This window comes from Macrobrachium nipponense, chromosome 1 (genome assembly GCF_015104395.2).
Source record: "Macrobrachium nipponense isolate FS-2020 chromosome 1, ASM1510439v2, whole genome shotgun sequence".
NCBI classification, from domain to species: Eukaryota; Metazoa; Arthropoda; class Malacostraca; order Decapoda; family Palaemonidae; genus Macrobrachium; species Macrobrachium nipponense.
Window position 1 is genome coordinate 194,156,920 of NC_087200.1, and position 19,715 is coordinate 194,176,634.

Consider the following 19,715-nt stretch of genomic DNA (forward strand, 5'->3'; position numbering starts at 1 on the left):
AAACTAGAACTGAAGAGATACAACACATCCCATTGTGGGAACTTCTTTACATATAAGATATGTGACACATGGAATAAACTGCCACCAGAAGTTGTAAACAGCAACAGTGTGGAAGAGTCTAAAAGAAAGCTAGCCAAAATCATTAGGACACTGAATGAACGGTAAAACCTGCTCCAGGAGATAAGTGATGTGAATGAACAGTAAAACCAGCTTCAAGAGATAAGTGAGCACACAGTGTGTCCTTGGATGGACTAATTAGTCTTTGAGACATCCCAATCCTTGTAACTCCTGGTGCGGTGTCCTGGTATGGTTCATAATCACTCCTGCCTGCATGTGGCGAGAAATCCTCTTGGACAGTTTCACAGAAGTCATACCAGTGTGAGAGACGAGACATCCATGGGCAGGGCATAAGAATTGGTAAACTACATTCATCTGCTTGCTGCCGGGGTCGGATTGAATTATCATTATTATTATTATTAGGTTCAAAACAATGACCAAGTCATTGGGTTTGATTTTATACAAGGTCTTGTCAGTTTTTCTTACTATTCTCTTTTTTTTTTTTTTCAAGGCTGATATCTGCCTAAAGCTGGCCATGTACATATATAATCTGGAAAAGGGGAAAGGCAGGAATTCTGAATATGTATAGTCACTTTTTATTCTGGGACACAGGCAGAAGGTCAGCCTGCTTATACCAAACTGAAATGTAACTATATGCAGAACTCCTCTCTTTCCCCTTATCCAGATTATGTACTTGGGCCAGCTCTTAGCAGATATCAGCCATAAGGAAAAGAGAATTGCAAGAAGAATTGAGATCTATAAAGTTCATTCCATGGTAGCTGCTAGTCTTTTTAACAGCAGGCTTAAGAGGGTCTACTTTTTTCATATCATTATTATTGAAAGTTATGGTTGTTTCAACTACATCTAGCTGGTAGAGAGTTGTCTTTATCCTTCTGATATTCTTTACCTTGGCAGGTAGATGGTATAGTGTAATAAATTTCCAAAGGTCATAGAAAGATGTTTTGCTTTCATTGTCTCTTTACTCTTTATGTTTCAGTGCTCAAAACAAGTGGTGATTGAAACCTTTCTTGCGTTGATTGAGAAAGTTCAGGGTTTTCTTCTGGTGTGGCTGTTGTAATGATTTGCTTCATGGTGGGGATATTTTTTCATCATATTTCTCTTCTCCAATCCCTCAAGCCAGTTGGTTACCAAGATGTCTGTTCCAGTGGTCTCTCTCTCTCTCTCAGTTGATTGTTTGAAAATTTGACAAATAGCAGATATTTGAACTAAATTTGCATCAACCAACAGCAGTGGTGAGTTGCTACTGGAAATAGTAGTTGTTATCATGTACTTTTCAAGTAATTTTGCTTATTCATCAGGCATCACTTCAGTGTTGCAGATTTTATAGCCACAGCATAAAATAACTGGTGCTCACAGCTTGGCTTTGAAGGATATTTATTATTCTTTTGTTTCAGATATGGATGCAACAACGGCCTCTGGAATGAAACCAGAAGAAGTTGCTGAACAGATTGTGAGCTGCATAATTAGTGGCTATGAAGAGCTAGTGTTAGCACCACTATCACACCGTGTAGCCATCAACCTCCGAACCATATCTCCCTCCCTGCTCTCCCGTGTAATGAAAAGAAGGGCTGCAAAGCAGAAAAATTTGTATGCATCAAAAGATGATTAAAACTTTTTGAGATGTGTTATGGCAAAATGTGCACATTTTGGACCTTAAACCTCACCTAATTCTGTGTCCAGTATTTAATTTTTTTCCAGGCACCAAATAATAGCTTACTTTTTTATTCAGAGGTATTAGTTTTTAAAATTTTTTGTTTTTGTTCAATCAGACAAGTGGGTTTAATACAACCAACATGACTAAGTTCTTATATTGTCTAAAGGAATATGTTGCTGATGCAACAGATAATACTCTTAGGGTACAGTTCTCTTAATACATGAGATTGCAATATGTATACAGTTATGTACTATATTTTTTTGTAAATAGGCAATTGTATTGGAAGTGTTTTCAGAATGCATATTCAATTTGTGGGGAAACACCATTTACATTTTTTACAAAAACAGTGAAACACAAATGTTGTGGTGTTTCTAGTTTCTATATAAAGTGTAAATATAACACATCTTTTTAAAGTTATTGTTGTAGTTATACTCTTTGAATTATACTGTGATATCTGCATAATCAAAAGAACATCAAGCTCTTATGTTATGTAGTGTAAAATTCTTCTCTAAGGAATAATACACTTAAATTCTTATAGCAAGTAGAACTTGCTTGGGAAAACGTAGTTATAACAGAGTACTAACATTTAGTTCAGTGTTAGCACGGGCTGTAATCTGTCTTGGGCTTCAGGTTAAAACCTGCAGAAAGACCCATTGCACAACAAAAACAGTGTTAGGAATCCCAAATCCCAGTGAATAGTGGATTGCTTTGCAGAATACTAATAGAATTAGTAATCTACTGTACTGTATGTGGTTTTTACTCTTAAGAAAATGGTTTAAATGCAAGACCTCCCAGTAAACAGGTTGTTTGAGCATGTCTCCTTAGTTTACTTCCATGCAAAAAAGTATGTGTCAAGGATAGCTTTGATGTACAACCCTCTTAACCTTAATTTTAAGTAGATTACCAGAGTTATCAGAAGTGTCATGTTTGCTGATCAGAGCTTACTGCCCAAGATAGTTTAAATTTAGCATGAAACTAAGTCATTAAATGTATACTGTATTACTAGCTATATTTCAATTATATAGCATTGCTAATCCTGATTTCGCATATATGTTGTTGCAGTTTTCTTTCACATGACAGCATGGTAGTGTTTATGACCTACATGTAAATAGCAAGTTGTTGTAGATATGGCAATAGGTAAATTAATTTACAAATACTGTATATTGAAACTGGTTTTTTTTCCAAACCTTTGTTGAAAAAACAAATGAGAAATTAATTGGTTGTATAGTGAATCTTTAGGTTTTTTCTTCAGTTAGCAGCGTTGGTTTATGCTAAGTGTTTTCCAACTGCATTACTATACTTGTTTTTCCAATCCCTTTTAACAAATAGCCAATGTATTCATCAAGCACAGCTGGTGAATAATATTTCTAGTTGTATGGCTTGCAGCAGTCAGTTTCATTTTCAGTACAGGTGCATTGCAATTTACCTAACTTATTACTTCATTGAGATTTTAGTTTTTCAGACAAATGATTGTTACCAAAGATATTTACAGTAAACAGCATTAATAAATTATTTTAAAAGACAGCCTTATTTTAATTGAATCTGTAAAGCTACACACTTTTATAATGTCACAGTCCTTGCACAAAGAAATGTACTTTATTTCAGTATCTTATGATGAAGTACTACATGGTGATAGTTACAAAATGAAAAATTTTTAATCAATTTTATTTTGATAGCTAACAAACCTGAGGTCTTGACAGTAGGATAAATCTTCTGGCACCAACTAGAAACTGGTTAAAAACAATAAAAATTATATATGCAAGGAATCTGTGGCATCTGGCATCTAAAGTATTGGTGAGGTGGAGGGTGGTCAGCAACCACACTTGAACACTGAAGCATTTAGTCTTTCTTCCAACCCAGGATTACCATGAAAAATACAAATTGAATTAAAAATTTCTCATTTGTTCATATGCCAGACAAACCTTTGTTCTTAACAATAGGATAGACTCGGAGGGAGGTATGAGAATCCTGAACCAACTGGAAGTTCGGCACACCTGACCACTCTTCCTAGTACCTGGCCGACAACTCCGAGTGAGTCACCATCCATTCATGCACCTGCTTTGTCTGAGGAGAAACAAGGCCCTCATGATTGTTGACATAAGCCACTGCCTTGGTGTTGTCGCTCATCAGCACTAAGGAGTGCCCCATCACTCTGTCCTGAAATTCTTGAAAAGTCATGAAGGCCACCTTGAGTTCCAGCGCCTCAGTGGCGTGGTTGGCATGGTGTTGGCGTTCACCTCGGTGGTTGCGGGTTCAATTCTCGGCCATTCCATTGAGGAGTGAGAGATGTGTATTTTTGGTGATAGAAGTTCACTCTCGACGTGGTTCGGAAGTCACATAAAGCCGTTGGTCCCATTGCTGAATAACCACTGGTTCCATGCAATGTAAAAGCACCATACAACAAAACAAACCTTGAATTTGCACCCCATCCCTCAGTCAATGCATCCAAATACAGAAGAATGTTGGTAGGGGGAGTATGCAGGGGTACTCATATCAAGAAGTTGCTGTCATCTAGCCACAGGTGTCTGTGAGGGACCAACTTCTCGAAAGACGACAGGTGACCGACTACAACTTGCTATTGCCCTGCTGGTTATTCCCATTGAGAGAGGAACAACTGTACCACCTTCCTGAACTTGCTGATGCAGGAGTCTGAGGGGAAGACTCTTGCTGCTACCGTATCGATCAGCATGCCCAGTTACTTTAGCCTCTGTTTGTGAATGAGATCGGACTTCTCGAAGTTTACCACAATCCCGAAGGTGCGGCAAAACTCAAGAAGTCGATCCCTGTCCTGAAACAATGCGAGCACAGGACTAACCCATCATTGAGATACCTCAACAGATGTATGCTCTGAGAATGGGCCCAAGCCGAGACAAGGGTGAACACTCATGAACACCTGAGACCTGAGGAGTGGTTGAGAGTTACAAGCGTTTTGAACTAGAATGCTGTATCCCCGAGGATAAAACAAAGGTAGTTCCAAGAAGATTGATTTCTGAGTATATTTGGAAATACGTATGCATCCTTCAGATCACCATCCGCACAGTCATTCTCCCTGACGGAGGCCAGCACTGAACGCACTGTCTCCATCATGAACAGTCTGGCGAACGAATCGGTTCAGGAGAGAAAGGTCTATGACTGGTCTCTCACCCCCTTGAAGCTTTCACTGAGGGACAACTTCTATCGTGCCCTTGGTCAGCATGGCTTGCAGTTCTTCCTTGAGTGCCATGTTCTTCAATGAACCAGGTACTTAAATTTAGAGATGGATCGGGAGGTTGGTGAGGGGAAGCAGAGACTCGAATGGGAGTAGATACCCCTCCCGAAGGATATCCACTACCCAGGTCTCGGCTCCATATCGCTGCCAAGTTGCCCAATGGCACAATAGGCATCCCACTACCAATGGCAACAGCTGGAGGGGAATGCTGCCCCTAACATTTCCCTTTCTTCTTTTTCTTCTCTTCCTGCCTTCCCTGAGGAAGAGGGCTGAAATGAACAATTCTGAACAGAAGAGTAAAGCTGGCCTCACACTAGGCATTTTTTTCTCGAGCAGCGAGCCGTTGCTGCCGAGAATGAAAAACCGGGAGCTTTTAGCTCGAGATTCTAGCTTCCGAACAGGACAGGAAGCAGCCAGCACAAGCCGCGAGCCACAGCATAGTGTAAACAAACAAGATGGCTGCTGCTGATAAGACGTACTCTCCTGAGCCACTCTTGGACCCACAAACGTTTTTTGTTACTCTTGCATTCACGTAAGTTTCCGAGAAATAAACCACTGCAGCGCATCTTGCAACTGTCCGACAATTTCTGGGCGCCATGATGATATCAGCTGATCAGTTTTGTTTACTTTTTCCTACGGCTCCTCGAAACCACGAGTTCCTAGTGTGACGATACAACACTTTTGCTTGCGAGCATCGGCTGGATGCTGGCCAAAACCACGAGCAAGAAATGACTAGTGTGATACCAGCTTTAGAATGCTGGGTTTTTCCCAGTGCCCTTCAAGGCTTGAGTCTTCTTCGGCCCTGAGGAAGAGCTGGCCTGACCTGAAGGTCAAGCCGCAGCGACACGCAAAGGTCCCAATGACTTGGTCACTGCCTGGAGGAAGCATCGGTCATTATCTTCGACTCTATGCTTGTCCACTGCAGCATCCATCTCTCTAAAGCTGGCCTCACACTAGGCATTTTTTTCTCGAGCAGCGAGCCGTTGCTGCCGATACAACACTTTTGCTCGCGAGCATCGGCTGGATGCTGGCCAAAACCACGAGCAAGAAATGACTAGTGTGATACCAGCTTAAGGAAGAGAGAGGAGGAATCCAACAGTGATCCATTCCTTGAGTCATTTTGGACTCAGGCCCCAAAAACCTGATCAGGCAAGTTGAGATGGTCTCTCTCCTCTCAAGGACCAGGTTTGCTGTCTGGTGGGTTAGTTAGGAAACTGCCCTACCTCCAGACTGGCACAGTCTCACGAAAGCGGAATCCTATCCAGGAATCATAACCCCTGAGGAGGCTGCTATCTTAGCCACCATAAACGACCACAAGTCCAGCCAGGAAAGCTGCCAGAATGGTAGTAGCCTCCAGGGTTGCTGCGAGAGGGAAACTGCCTCTGCAGTCAATTGCTGCAGCAAAAGACAGGGGTCCAGGCAAACTAAATCTGGGTCAACCTGCTCAGCGGACAATGACATCTCTGAAAGTTGATAATGTTTCAGGGGAGGTAAAGGAGGAGAAAGCATCTTGTTTGAACAGTTCGACCTGAATTAATTCTCTTGTCCAGACAAGAACATCCACCTGATTGAGAACCCCATCGGCTAGGGAAGACCATGGCAGTCCCACTGAAGCCTTGGGTTCCTTTCTCAGCCCCACTCACAAGGACTCCAGTTGAGAGGGACTTATGGAGGAATGATGTGATTGCATTTGATAAAGTCCTCAATGGTCGCTTGTGAGAGAGATGGATCAGCAACATGATCTCGGCAAAAGTCATCTGTACCTCAGGGGTGTCCGCATCTCATGGCAATAGACCTCAAGTCCTTCATAGATGCAGTCTTCCTGATCTATTCCACAAGACCACCAAGGTCCCTCCTTCACTACTCCAGCATACGTCCTGCCTGGTCCAGGAATTTAAGCTTGAGAATCAGTTCTTTGAGAACCTTCGATGGAGTATTTATTTTAATTGTGCCTCCTGATAAAATCCCAGGCAGTTGAGGGAACAGGCGAGAAGGGCTCAGCAATCTCACTTCTCCTATCAGACAAGCAGTCAGGAGAGGTAAGCCGCATGGCAACCACCACCAACCCGCAATGATGATTGAGACAAATTTTAAATTAAGTTCCACAGTACAGAGATGAAAAAAGTTAAGAATTCTCTTCGTTTTTACCAGGCCACCAAGTTGATTAACAGCTCTCTTAAGGCTAGCCCAAAGGATTAGCTATTTTTATGTGGCTAAGAATTAATTAATCACTTAGCAACAGGACCTACAACTTACTGAGGGGTCCCAACCACATCGAGAAAAGATTTTCTATAAAAAAAAAAAATAAATTTCTGATTTCATGTCGGCAGAAAAGGGAATCTAACCAGGAGACTGAGATCAGTAGTCAAGCAAGTACAAAAAAGAAAATTACTGATAAATTAAGTTCCATAGTACAATACATAGGTACAGGTATCTACTTACCAAAATAACCAGATCTTCAATTTCTCTTATGAATTACCAGTCCAAGTCCCATTCACATAAGAGGACTTGTATGGGCGAATTAATTTGAACGGTGTTTTTACGTTGCATGGAACCAGTGGTTATTCAGCAACGGGACCAATGGTTTCAAGTGACTAACAAACCACATCGACAGTAACTTCTATCATCAGAAACACATCTCTCACTTCTCAATGGAATGCTCGAGAATTGAACTTGCGGCCACTGAGGTGGCATGCCAACATTATACCAACCACGCCACTATGGTGCTTTAATTAATTTGGGTGGAGGTGAGCACAGTAGGAAAATGGCACCATTACTCACAGACATGAGAAAGCAAACAGCACCGAATATTATAGGTGTCTCGACATGGTCAAAATGTCCGATGGACAACCATTGTTACCACATCAGGCAAAGCTGGAAGACTTCTCTCGCATTGAATTGATGCAATATCTGGCAACAAACAATTCTACTGAATGAGGTTGTTAACCAGTTTTTACTGATAAAGGAAGACCAACATAATTAATTGGTAACAACGTTTGCCTGTTGGACATTGTTCAATCCTGTGGATACACCTCACCACTTAAAAGACCTTGTTAGGTAGGAATGAAAAGTATTCAAAAAACAAGCCAATAACCTCCACAACTGGTTTCATAGATTTGTAGTTAATATTACCATTACTATTAGTAGTAGTGGTAGCAATAGTATGACAAAATGCTGTAGATTAAAGGGCACCAACAGGGTAATGCCATTCGTGCACCTAGTAGTAGTATTATAAGCAGTCCCGTTATTGGCAGGGGGTTTGTTCCCACTGGTGGTAAGCAAAAACTGCCATGAAACTAAACTGATTTATGGAGCCATTATGGCACCAATGACCGGAACTTGCCCATTATCTCAGGTCACAGTGGTTGGCTTGTGGCCTAAATTTTATTTACAAACCAACATGGAAAGAAATGCAGTAATAGACAAAAAGCGGAAAAATCAAAATAAGAATGTTTAACGAACTATTTTCTAGTAGAACCAGCAACAATGACATTTTATGCTTTTAACGTCTTATAAATCTAATGTATTGGTTCTTTGCCACATTAATATGCCTGGCAGTCAGTTACCATTCATTCCTAAAGTACTATTTGGCAATGTGTACGGCAGCCAACTGCGGGTCTGGCACTGGACAAATGTCTGGTCTAATTGTTTGGAGAGGGACTGCTTTCATTATAAACAATTACTATTCCTCAATAACACCATCTGCAATTACTATACACTCATAAAATCAATGGCTCATTTTAATCTTGTTCCGTGAATGTGCCATGACATTGACATTCATGTACTTGTTTCAACTGCCGTTTACTAAGTACTCTTCATTATACAATCTTCATTTTCACAACTCAAGAAACCTTTAGGTTTATAACTGAAAAAACCTGGCCATTCATAACCACACAAACATTTACTAGTTTAATTTTCTTCATGCTTAATGAAACAAAATATTTATTATGTATAATGTATTTTGTTGGAATGACACTAAAAATTCAAATCATTAAACACTTTTCTCAAAATACTTTTAATGGTTTTCTTATTACTCAGGTTCTCACAGGAATGGATGGAAATTTAATAATAGAAAAATACAAAAAATAAAATGAGCTCAATTAACATAATTCCAAAAAGAACAAGGTTAACTGGAATGAAATTTCTTTGGTACTATGAGTCCACTTAAAAACCACTTCAAAATAAGGCACATTCCCACACCCTTTAAGAGATTTCATACTCATTCTATGTAAAATGTGAGTAACCTTAATATCAAAGTGCAACATTTGGGAATTAATGTTGGCATCAACATTTTTGATCTAGGTGAGTGGTGCATTGCACTAATGATGTATGTAGTCATCCAGTGTTCAGTTTGCAAACTAAAATTTACTTTAAAAATTTCCTACATTCGGTTATTCCAAGACTGGAAACAGTGAAGTTTCAATGAGTCGAGCACATTTAATCGACCTCTTCAATTGTGGGGCCTGATGAACCACCACCAGGAGCAGCACCAGCCCCTGGGGCACCTGGAAAACCTCCTGGCATACCACCTGGAGGAGCACCACCAGCTGCTTGGTACATTTTGGTGATGATAGGATTACATATCTGTTCAATTTCCTTCAGTTTGTGTTCATATTCTTCCTTCTCCCCAAGCTGATTAGTGTCGAGCCACTTGATGGCATCATTACAGGCTTCCATGATCTTGTTGCGATCATCCTCAGGAACCTTATCCTTGAATTTGTCATCTTCAACAGTGGACTTCATATTGAAACAGTAAGACTCCAGGTTGTTCTTGGCAGAGATACGCTCCCGCTGTTTCTCATCGTCAGCTTTGTACTTCTCGGCCTCTTGCACCATTCGCTCAATCTCTTCCTTGCTCAAGCGGCCCTTATCATTAGTGATGGTGATCTTGTTCTCTTTGCCTGTGGACTTGTCAGCAGCAGATACATTTAGAATACCATTAGCATCAATATCAAATGTTACTTCGATTTGTGGCACTCCCCTTGGCGCTGGGGGAATACCAGTCAGCTCAAACTTACCCAAAATGTTATTGTCTTTTGTCATGGCACGTTCTCCTTCGTAAACTTGAATGAGCACTCCAGGCTGGTTGTCAGAATAGGTGGTAAAGGTCTGGGTCTGTTTGGTTGGAATGGTGGTGTTTCTTTTTATAAGGGCAGTCATGACACCACCAGCAGTTTCAATACCAAGAGACAGTGGTGTTACATCCAAAAGCAACAAATCTTGAACTGCTTCAGACTTGTCACCACACAATATGGCTGCCTGTACAGCTGCACCATAAGCTACAGCTTCATCAGGATTGATGGATTTGTTGAGCTCCTTTCCATTGAAGAAATCCTGTAACAGCTTCTGAATCTTTGGAATTCTGGTGGAACCTCCAACAAGGACAATGTCATGGATTTGGGCTTTGTCCATTTTTGCATCTCTCAGAGACTTCTCAACTGGCTCAAGGGTGCCACGGAACAAGTCACCACAAAGTTCCTCAAACCTGGCACGAGTAATAGAAGTGTAAAAATCAATACCTTCATACAGAGAATCAATCTCAACACTAGCTTGAGCAGAGGCTGAAAGAGTACGCTTGGCACGCTCACAAGCAGTACGTAAACGACGTAGAGCACGCTTGTTTTCGGAAGGATCTTTCTTGTATTTTCTCTTGAATTCTTGAATGAAATGGTTAACCATTCTGTTATCAAAATCTTCACCACCTAAATGTGTGTCACCAGCAGTAGACTTCACTTCAAAAATGCCATCTTCAATAGTTAGAATAGATACATCAAAAGTGCCACCACCTAAATCAAAAATCAGAACATTACGTTCTCCACCAACTTTCTTGTCCAGCCCATATGCGATGGCAGCAGCAGTGGGCTCATTGATGATACGGAGCACATTGAGACCAGAGATTGTACCAGCATCTTTGGTGGCCTGACGCTGGGAGTCATTGAAATAGGCAGGGACTGTGACGACAGCATCCTTTACAGTACCACCCAAAAAGGCTTCTGCAGTTTCTTTCATCTTAATAAGCACCATTGAGGAGATCTCTTCTGGGAAAAAGGTTTTGGTCTCTCCTTTGTAATCAACTTGAATTTTGGGCTTCGTGCTGTCATTAATGACTGTAAAGGGCCAATGTTTCATGTCGGACTGCACTACATGATCTTCAAACTTACGACCAATGAGCCTCTTGGCATCAAATACAGTGTTGTTGGGATTCATAGCAACTTGGTTCTTGGCAGCATCACCAATAAGACGCTCTGTATCGGTGAAAGCAACATATGATGGAGTGGTTCGGTTGCCCTGATCATTGGCAATGATTTCTACCTTTCCATGCTGGAACACACCTACACATGAGTAGGTGGTACCCAGGTCAATCCCGACAGCTGCACTTTTAGCCATGTTCCTGAAAAAGATAACCTGTGTTAGTTTTGAAAAACAAGTTGCAGGAAATTCTAAAACTAAAATGTGTTCTACAAATTTTAATGACCACCCACTAGTGACTTAGAGTTAGACATCTTGGCTGTTCACTACTCCTCTCCAAATTTAATCTACTATAAGAAAGCCCAATCAATTCATCAAATGTTATAGAAGACCTAATTTACCTAAAAAAAATTAATAAATAAAAAATTGAGCTTTTTAACTGTGGTGGCCAAATAGGTAAGATATCCCTTATCCAATAATGTTTTCATTAAATGTCATTAATTGCATTTGGAGAAAGTGATGACTCTTGAAAATTTTGAGGCCAATAATTACAAGAGGAGACATAATGTGGTCCATATTGTAGCATTAACCTTTCTGTTGGTACCTAAACAGTTTCTAAGCTCTATTTCTTAGCATATAAATAATACATTTGTGGAAGCAATTATATGGTCATGGTCACTCACAACAATGGCATCACATTTAGAGAGCCACCTCTCATCGCATAAAAAACAGCACAATAAAGTACAGGCCTTAGTCTCTTTGAACATTTTGATCACAATTTACATTAAAATTTATGTAGAAAATATAAATAGCATGAAGTCATACAGTAAACACTATTGTTTGAAATCAAGTAGTGATGTCAAATTACTTTAATCGTAAGTTTAATTGCAGGCTGACCAAGTGGAGTGCGTAGCCATGGGAGAAAAATCTTTTAACTAACAAGCATAACAGATTCTTCTCAACAGGTACGCTTGACCAAGTGCATCATGTCAAAATTCAGTGCAAGGATGTATAGAATCTGAAAACGGCTGTACAGGAGGTAGCATGGATAACAGATGACATTGTAAGCAAAAGACTGAAGGCATTGCCATGTTATAAATCATTCACAAATCTAAACTTGACAAATTTGATCATGATGAAGCAAATCTCTCTGGAATAGGTGGAAGCCATGACTTTTAATTTCAAGAAGAGGAGAATCTAATAATCACAAGCCAAGACAAATATTCAATATACAAATACTAAAGGAGGGGTCAGTTTTTCAACTAGAATTTTTCTCAATATATATATACATTACATAAATATAGATAACTCATTAGCTGTCATCCTAGTGTCTGTTATCGACATTTCGGTGTAAACATGTTTATTACATCATTAGGTAATGATGGTGACAATATATGTTGCAATAAAGAACCTGTAGGAAAAGGATTGCCATTAGGAAAGGCTTTCTTCTCCCGATTGCACCTGGATTACAGTACCATTCTCCAGCTCATTTACGGTTGGATTCACATACTGCCTTAAGACGTTAATACAAATTACGCTGAAAATCGGTTCACCTAATACAATGGTAGACTGGTACAATTTTTGCCAAGACGTCTGAGAACATTGTGGTTCAAAATAACCGCAAATTCGGCAGACCAGGGGATTGTCAAAATTGACAAATCCAAATTCGGCAAACGGAAATACCACAAACGCAGACGTGTTGATGGTTGTTGGGTTTTAGGTGGGATTGACCGCAAAACAAAGGACTTTTACCAAATCGTTCAGGACCAATCTGCTGAAACTGCTTCCCATCCTCATCAAAATCATTCACCCAATTTCTTTATTTCAGAATGTTGGAAGTCATACACTACATGAAGTTAGCATTTTAATGAACATTTAAATAATCAATCATTACTTTCATCACTACATTGTCAGCACTTTAATGAACATTTAAAATTAATCAATCTTTACATTTCATCAACCCAAACGACAAAAAAATATACCAACACTATTGAATCAACATGGCAGACATGGAGGGTCTTAAAAACAGTTTTGCCAAGGAGCGATAATAAAAAAAACTTGTACCCTTCCTATTAAAAAAGTAATTTCAATAACTGCGGTTGCCCATTCAAAACATTCCTCAAACTCACCTATCCATTAAATAAAGCGGTCAATGCCAAGGTAAATCTGTCCTTTGGGGTTGTTTACACTTTACCGGGCCAGTTGCTCCCTACTTTGTTTGTTGTTGTTTTGGTATCGCGACACCCAAATCCATCCGCCACGGTAAGTAGCCTTACTGTAACCCCTGTGGTTAGCGCGCGCAGCGCAACATTACCTCTTGCCAGAACATGCCGTACCTGCCAAGAATCTTTAAATATGCGGATAAGGCGCGAAGCGTCGTTCCGCCACGGCCTTACTGACAGCACACATAAATCGATCGTCGCGGATATGTAGTAGCTCCCTACTTTGTTTGTTGTTGTTTTGGTATCGCCGCCATATTGGTTCTGGTGTTCTTCCGCCGATTTCGGTCGGCGGTCGAGTGGGCCCGCTAATCTGTAAGTGCTCCGTCCTTTGTCCCGTGGTACCCAACAAACTCAAGAAACACGTGACATCAAACGTTCAAACCGAACAGCCGATGCAGGCCGTCCCAGCCAAAAGGACCAGAATCACCCTGCCAGAATGGTCACACAGTTCAGATTTTGAATAAGGTACGTGCAATTTCTATATATCTAAAATAACCACGCCCTGTCAGGTAGGTTCGTTTGGTTAGATCACAATCATTGTTACCAGCTTGGGGGTCCAAGGGGACGAAGCCCCCGGCAGAGTCAGGGAACACACCCTAAGTCAGGTTAGGCGGGTTTATTGGGCAAGGTCACTAGCAGTACGTAGAGAGGCGGGTCAGTCAGTCAATAACGGGTTAATGATTCTTTTGTAGGTAAGCAGTACCCTACCCTAGGCTAGCAGAATCCACCTCCGATTTGTATGGTAGAGGGTCAACCTGTTGCTACATTGTTATTTTGCCCTCGCCTTACCCACACGCATTTCCCCCAACCCAAAAAAACCGGTTCCCAAAACAAGGTCGACCTTGCCGCTTCTACCAATCTTTCGGCGATCGCCGCCACTTGTATGAGTTTCCCCACCACCCAAAAACCCCGGTTTCCCAAGAGGGGACAGATCCTACAGCTCCTAAACTATGATCCCCATTTTAAAAAATGCAAAGAAAAGTTGCCCAGCCACTGGAGCACCTACAAGATGACGGACAAATGTCTTGGTGCGGTTTTTTTGAAACTTTGCAGTAATAGAATATCAAAAAGCCTATAAAAACTTAAGGGGGACCTTGTTGGGAAACCGGGGGGTTTTAGGGTGAGGGACAAAGACAACGGCAAGTGGTCAGGCTAACTGAACTGTTCCCACATTCGTAGTTTGAACATGTGGGCTGTTAGCCTAAGTGAATGTTCGGGCATGAGATGCACAGCCTGACTAACTAAACTGAACCAAACCAAATGAACCTACCTAACCTGACATGGGGCATGTGCCCTGACCTGGCCGGGGGGGAATGCCCATTGGAACCCCCCAAGCACCCTTTGACAAAAATAACTCTGCCCTACCTGGCTGGGGGGAGGGGCGGGGCTTAGCCCACCATGCCCCCCACAAATAATAAATAAAAAAATGGCACGTAAATTTCTTTACCTGGAAACTGAATAAACCGATCTTACCTTCGATATCGGAATCGTCGGAGACCTCGGAAATTACCGATTCGGACTACTCGAGTCTTCTTCTCTTCGGGGCTGGAACGACTGATTTTGTGGGGACATGGCCGGTGAAATTGGGGGAACAAGCACGTGTGTCATTGACGGATCCGTTTGTACGGCGGCGTGTCGCGATTGTCGAGTTTCGGCGAAATTAAACAGCATTTCGACGCGTGTTGAATCTACTCTATTCAAGGGATATGCACGTTTAACTAATTCGAGAAAAGCTTTGAAAGGGCAATCTACATTTGACAGGTAACGTTTCTTAATACAATACATCGAAAAATAGGGATTATACAATTTTTTTACTTTACCACCACTAAGCAAAACATGACGCTTCAACACCCGCCAAGTAGATTCTATGTGTATGCGTGTATCGTTGGGATCAACAAAATGTAGTTTGTGATTAACGTTAAGGTGTGTTTTGAAATGTTCACTTAAAGTGTGGTATTTCCAACAATCTGAAATGACGGTTGACTCTGGATGTATGTTTTCTATCAAAATTCGAAGGAGTGTTTCTGTAGCTCTATCGGGAACAACTTGAAAGAACGTGTCCTTTGTTTCGCGATCAATCCCGCCGAGAACCCAACCACCATCGAACTTGGACTCGTCAATTTCCACGACGTGCCCTGGCCCCCCGATTTTCCGGTTGTCATGCACCAAAATCTTTATACTAACTCCCCGGCAGAAATCGTACCACTCTTCTATGGTATTCTGGGACCCAATACCCAAAGTCATCAGTACAAATTGTAGGGGATATTCGTGAATCCAGAAGAAGATAAACACTAAAATATCCTTGATGGACTGATGTGAACCAGAGAAGAAGGAGCCAGTCCGAATGTCTTTAAGTTTCCGGCAATGTCGGATGTTGCACCGCCATTGGTAACTGTCCCCCTGTTTCACGAGGCCGACGGTGCCTTCTTTACAACTACCACAAACACCACTGAAATCTCCCAGCAGGCCACTTTTCAGTAAATACACAATTAATGACTTTTCGTCATTGAACAGACCACACAAATCTTCCAAAGTGACCGGAGTGGTGGCGGCAAACTGGACATGCTTGGGGTACGATGTAAACACAGCCATGTTGGGAAGCAGCCAAACTCAAACTGGAGACCAGTGGAGTGGACTCACTGTGAAAGGTCGCGGGCAAGTGGGCACACATTGGGTCGCGGGAACAACAAACAACGGTCACGCGGTCATCAGCTGTTTTGGGCGGAACTACTTTCCTTGGCGGAGGGATTGGTGGCCCGGGCAGGAGTTTCGCGGCCTGCCCGACGAATCTATACACAATACCCAATTTTGTTAAACAAAATAAGACTACCCAAATTAGTTAAAAGAATAAGGTTATGAAGTGCATATATTTATTCATGATAATTCATTTGAAAATATTAGTTGTAAAAGTAACCGGATTCCTGACAAATTTCACCGGTTTTTCTACGTGTTAATTTAGCGAATCTACTTGATGATTTAAATATATCAATTTTATCATTGTTGTATTACTATGACATATAGAATTCATGGAAAGTTTGTAATGGCATCAGCGTTGGCGACGATGAATGGCTTCCCTGGCACGCATTAAAGATTACATTTCTTTCAGCCGTACCTTCTTCCCTGCAGGTACCCATTTCAGCCGTACAATTGAAAAAAATTATTTCAGCCATACAATTTTTTTTTCTATAAACGGCCAAAATAGTTACATAAGCTCAAGTAAGATACCAGTGCTGACAAACAAGTGCAATTGTTTTTGTCATAATTCACAAACCGATCGTCTGCTGGACTCGTGGATTCTGGCTGCCAGACGTACAAATTTATTCCCGCCATAGCTTTGCCGTAAAAAAAACTCACGTATATATAATTTAATTTGGAGAATTATATCGAAATATTTATAATTACAATCAATAAAGACTGGAGTTTCATTTGTGATGGCAGTAAGGATAAAACCATGACAAAGTAAAAACGCATTCGGTTCAAAAACATGATCGCGGAATAAGAACTCATACTTTCACTAATAGCTTTAGGCAACAAAATGGTTTATTGTGCCGATTACAACTAATTTTAAGTAACATCGATAAACGTCATATACAATTAAATATATGCAAAAATTGTCCAAATGAGCGCTGAGAAAGACGTGTCCGTCAGTGTGTGCCGGGATTGTGCAGGCGACGATACCACGCCATATTGGATTTTGAAAATGCCTTTTAACACATTTTACGAAGACCTCACATGCTTACTTCGTATAGCGGTTTTAAATATCTTACTTTGTTAACAAAACTCCAATCTTTAGAATGGTATGATTAAATACTGAACTTTATTCTTCACCATTCAGTGAAAACGTTCCGTTTGGCGGCTACGTGTCTGTACAGCGGTGTTTTACCCTACTACCTAAATCCTTTACTTTCTCCATGGTTCAAAGTGCATACACGTGGTTCACGAACATCAAATAACGCTCTGATTAGTTACGAAGATTATATATTTTCCCAAATGTCTGTCCGAAGAAACTTCCAGACACGTGGCCGACTACCTTCCAACCTCCCCCCCCCCCCCCCCACCAAAACCCAAACCCTCTGTGAGAAAGAACCGATGCATGACTCAGGACTTCCAATGGCGGTTTCCGGTCAAAACTCCAACTCCACTTGAAATATTGGTTAACAAACCGTAAAAATGAGCCAGAAATACAACAGACAACCTTCCCCCCAAAAGCTTTATATGGTAGAAGTGGGAAAATAAAAAAAAAAAAAAAAAAAAGTCCGTGGAATAGATCGGCCCTGAAACGCCGAAAACGGACTTTAAACCCCTTTTAGTCTTACCCACCAACGGACCTATTTTTACGTATGGCGCTTCGAATAAACACGCAAAACCTGAAAAGTAAAATGCATCCACATCAATATCGCCAAGGTGTAGTTTAAACGGTGCGGAACGCGGTGTATCGATTTCTGCAAATTTCCAAAGTAGTTCCTCCCTCCAAGCCCATAGCCCAGTTTCACTCAACACTCAATTAAAAACCAAACATTCCCAAAACTCCAGTGCACCTCTTTTCGAAACCGAAAACCGACCAATATCACGATAGGTATGATTAAAAGCCATTACTAAAGAAAGGTGCACAGGCGGGAGTTGTTGGGTAACCACAATGGCGGCTCACGAACAATCAATCAAAGGAACATTTTTAATTTTACAAGAAATCAGCGAATTTAAAGCAAATAAATCAGTTCTGAGTGTGACCAACTGTTCAGGACGTCAGAACGACGGTCCAAGAGTCAAAAAATATATCACCATGCTTACCAAAGTCAGCAATTTCGAAGTAACTTAGTCGAAAACGAATTAAGTGGGCTCAGGCCGGTCTCGTGGTCTACGCTCGTATGAGGACGATGATGGCGGCGTCGCTGGCGAGCTTCCCGGCTCCCCAAATCCTTATCCCCCACCGGTCCGGTCCACCACCGCCCTCCCTCCAGCCAAGGCGGGGTTGGATGATGAACCAACATTCCAGAGGTTTCTGTCCGATCCACCAATGGCGAGCGCGGTGCGTAATGATGTCATTCTTACCACCTGCGTCACGAAATAGGAACGAATAGTCACAGAGGTACCTACTTAAACGTCATTATTTTTCTCCTTGTGACTTTACATTTGAACCAATAGGACGTCAACGTTTGCAAGCCTAATGACGTCATGGATACACCGTTGACGCTATAATGACGCAATGTAGGGCGGGAAAGGAACAATACGCGCACTGGTTGATGCCTGGGGAAGAATAATGCAGTTATCCTTCTCAGAATTCGTGAATGTTCGCTGTGTATAACGTGCTTAAAAATTATTCACAGGCCTAACCCCAACCCCCCTTTTTTAATAACTAGAATTCTATACTGTCTTAATTAGTGCACCTTTTACAAAATATTTTTACTGCATAAGATGAAGATACGATGGTCACGGTCTCGCCTTTTTGTTTGTAATAGCATTCCACAACCTGTCAAAGTGAAATATATATATATATATATAATATATATATATATATATATATATATATATATATATTATATATATATATATTATATATATATATGACTGGTAAAAATGTTCTGTAACAACAGAATTCCATCTAATAAAAGGAGCCCATAAAAACACCATGTAGAGAGAAAAGTACTATATTTCAGAGACTGCTGTCTCTCTCTTCAGGTATATTATATCTATATATATATATATATATATATATATATATATATATATATATATATATATATATACTATAATTATAACGTTGCATGTTTGCAAAGATCCTCTGCGTAGTTCCGCCATTTCATTTTTCCTGTGCCTTATCTTCCCGAAAGTTCCATTCGTTTATAGCCTCCCTCTCCATAGGTCTTGTCCAAGTAATATTGTCTTCCAAATCGTCAGGTATCTAAAGGAGCCCAGAGGACGCTCAAATAGGCCTCTGTTCTCAGGGAGTTGAGCAAAATAAGGACTTTCTCCGGTAGTTAATATCCTTACTCTTGAATATTCCAAAAAAAATCAGTCTCAAAGTGAAGCATGAAAATACTTATATAATTATGTTCAGACATCATGAAAGAAAAAAATCAAGAAGTTTAGGCATCTTAGAGAAATTCGAATCCCCATCTTATATAAAGTCATTTTTTAATAAAACGCTACAGTTTTGATATTTCATAGTAATTGCCGTTGCTTTTTCTACCCTTGAATGTGTTCACTAGATCGGACGATGAAGATATGTAATTTCAAAATGTTCGACACTATACTTATAGTACTACATCATGACACCTTTTTACCAAGACACCATCGCAGCATTATGGACTGACACTTTTTTTTCCTATCTCTGGAATCTAAACGAAATATGACGCATGACTTTAGA

At 40.8% G+C, this 19,715-nt stretch overlaps 2 protein-coding genes across 3 annotated transcripts in view; one reads left to right on the forward strand and one right to left on the reverse strand.

Moving 5' to 3' along the window:
- LOC135219969 (dehydrogenase/reductase SDR family protein 7-like) overlaps positions 1 to 3,256 on the forward strand; it is a 65,360-nt gene extending 62,104 nt beyond the window's left edge. For both annotated transcript variants that reach the window (XM_064257218.1, XM_064257219.1), the window contains one exon: positions 1,473 to 3,256. In XM_064257218.1, coding sequence (XP_064113288.1) covers positions 1,473 to 1,687 — 215 coding nt within the window. In that variant the 3' untranslated portion in view covers positions 1,688 to 3,256. The remainder of the gene's footprint in view (positions 1 to 1,472) is intronic.
- A 5,625-nt stretch (positions 3,257 to 8,881) lies between these two features.
- Positions 8,882 to 18,279, reverse strand: LOC135219971 (heat shock cognate 71 kDa protein-like). Its single transcript, XM_064257220.1, has 2 exons — positions 18,140 to 18,279; positions 8,882 to 11,331 (listed from the first exon to the last, which is right to left on the reverse strand). Exon 2 carries the CDS (start codon positions 11,325 to 11,327, stop codon positions 9,378 to 9,380), a length of 1,950 nt encoding a protein of 649 aa, XP_064113290.1. The 5' UTR covers positions 11,328 to 11,331; positions 18,140 to 18,279; the 3' UTR covers positions 8,882 to 9,377.
- Between the last annotated feature and the right edge of the window lie 1,436 nt (positions 18,280 to 19,715).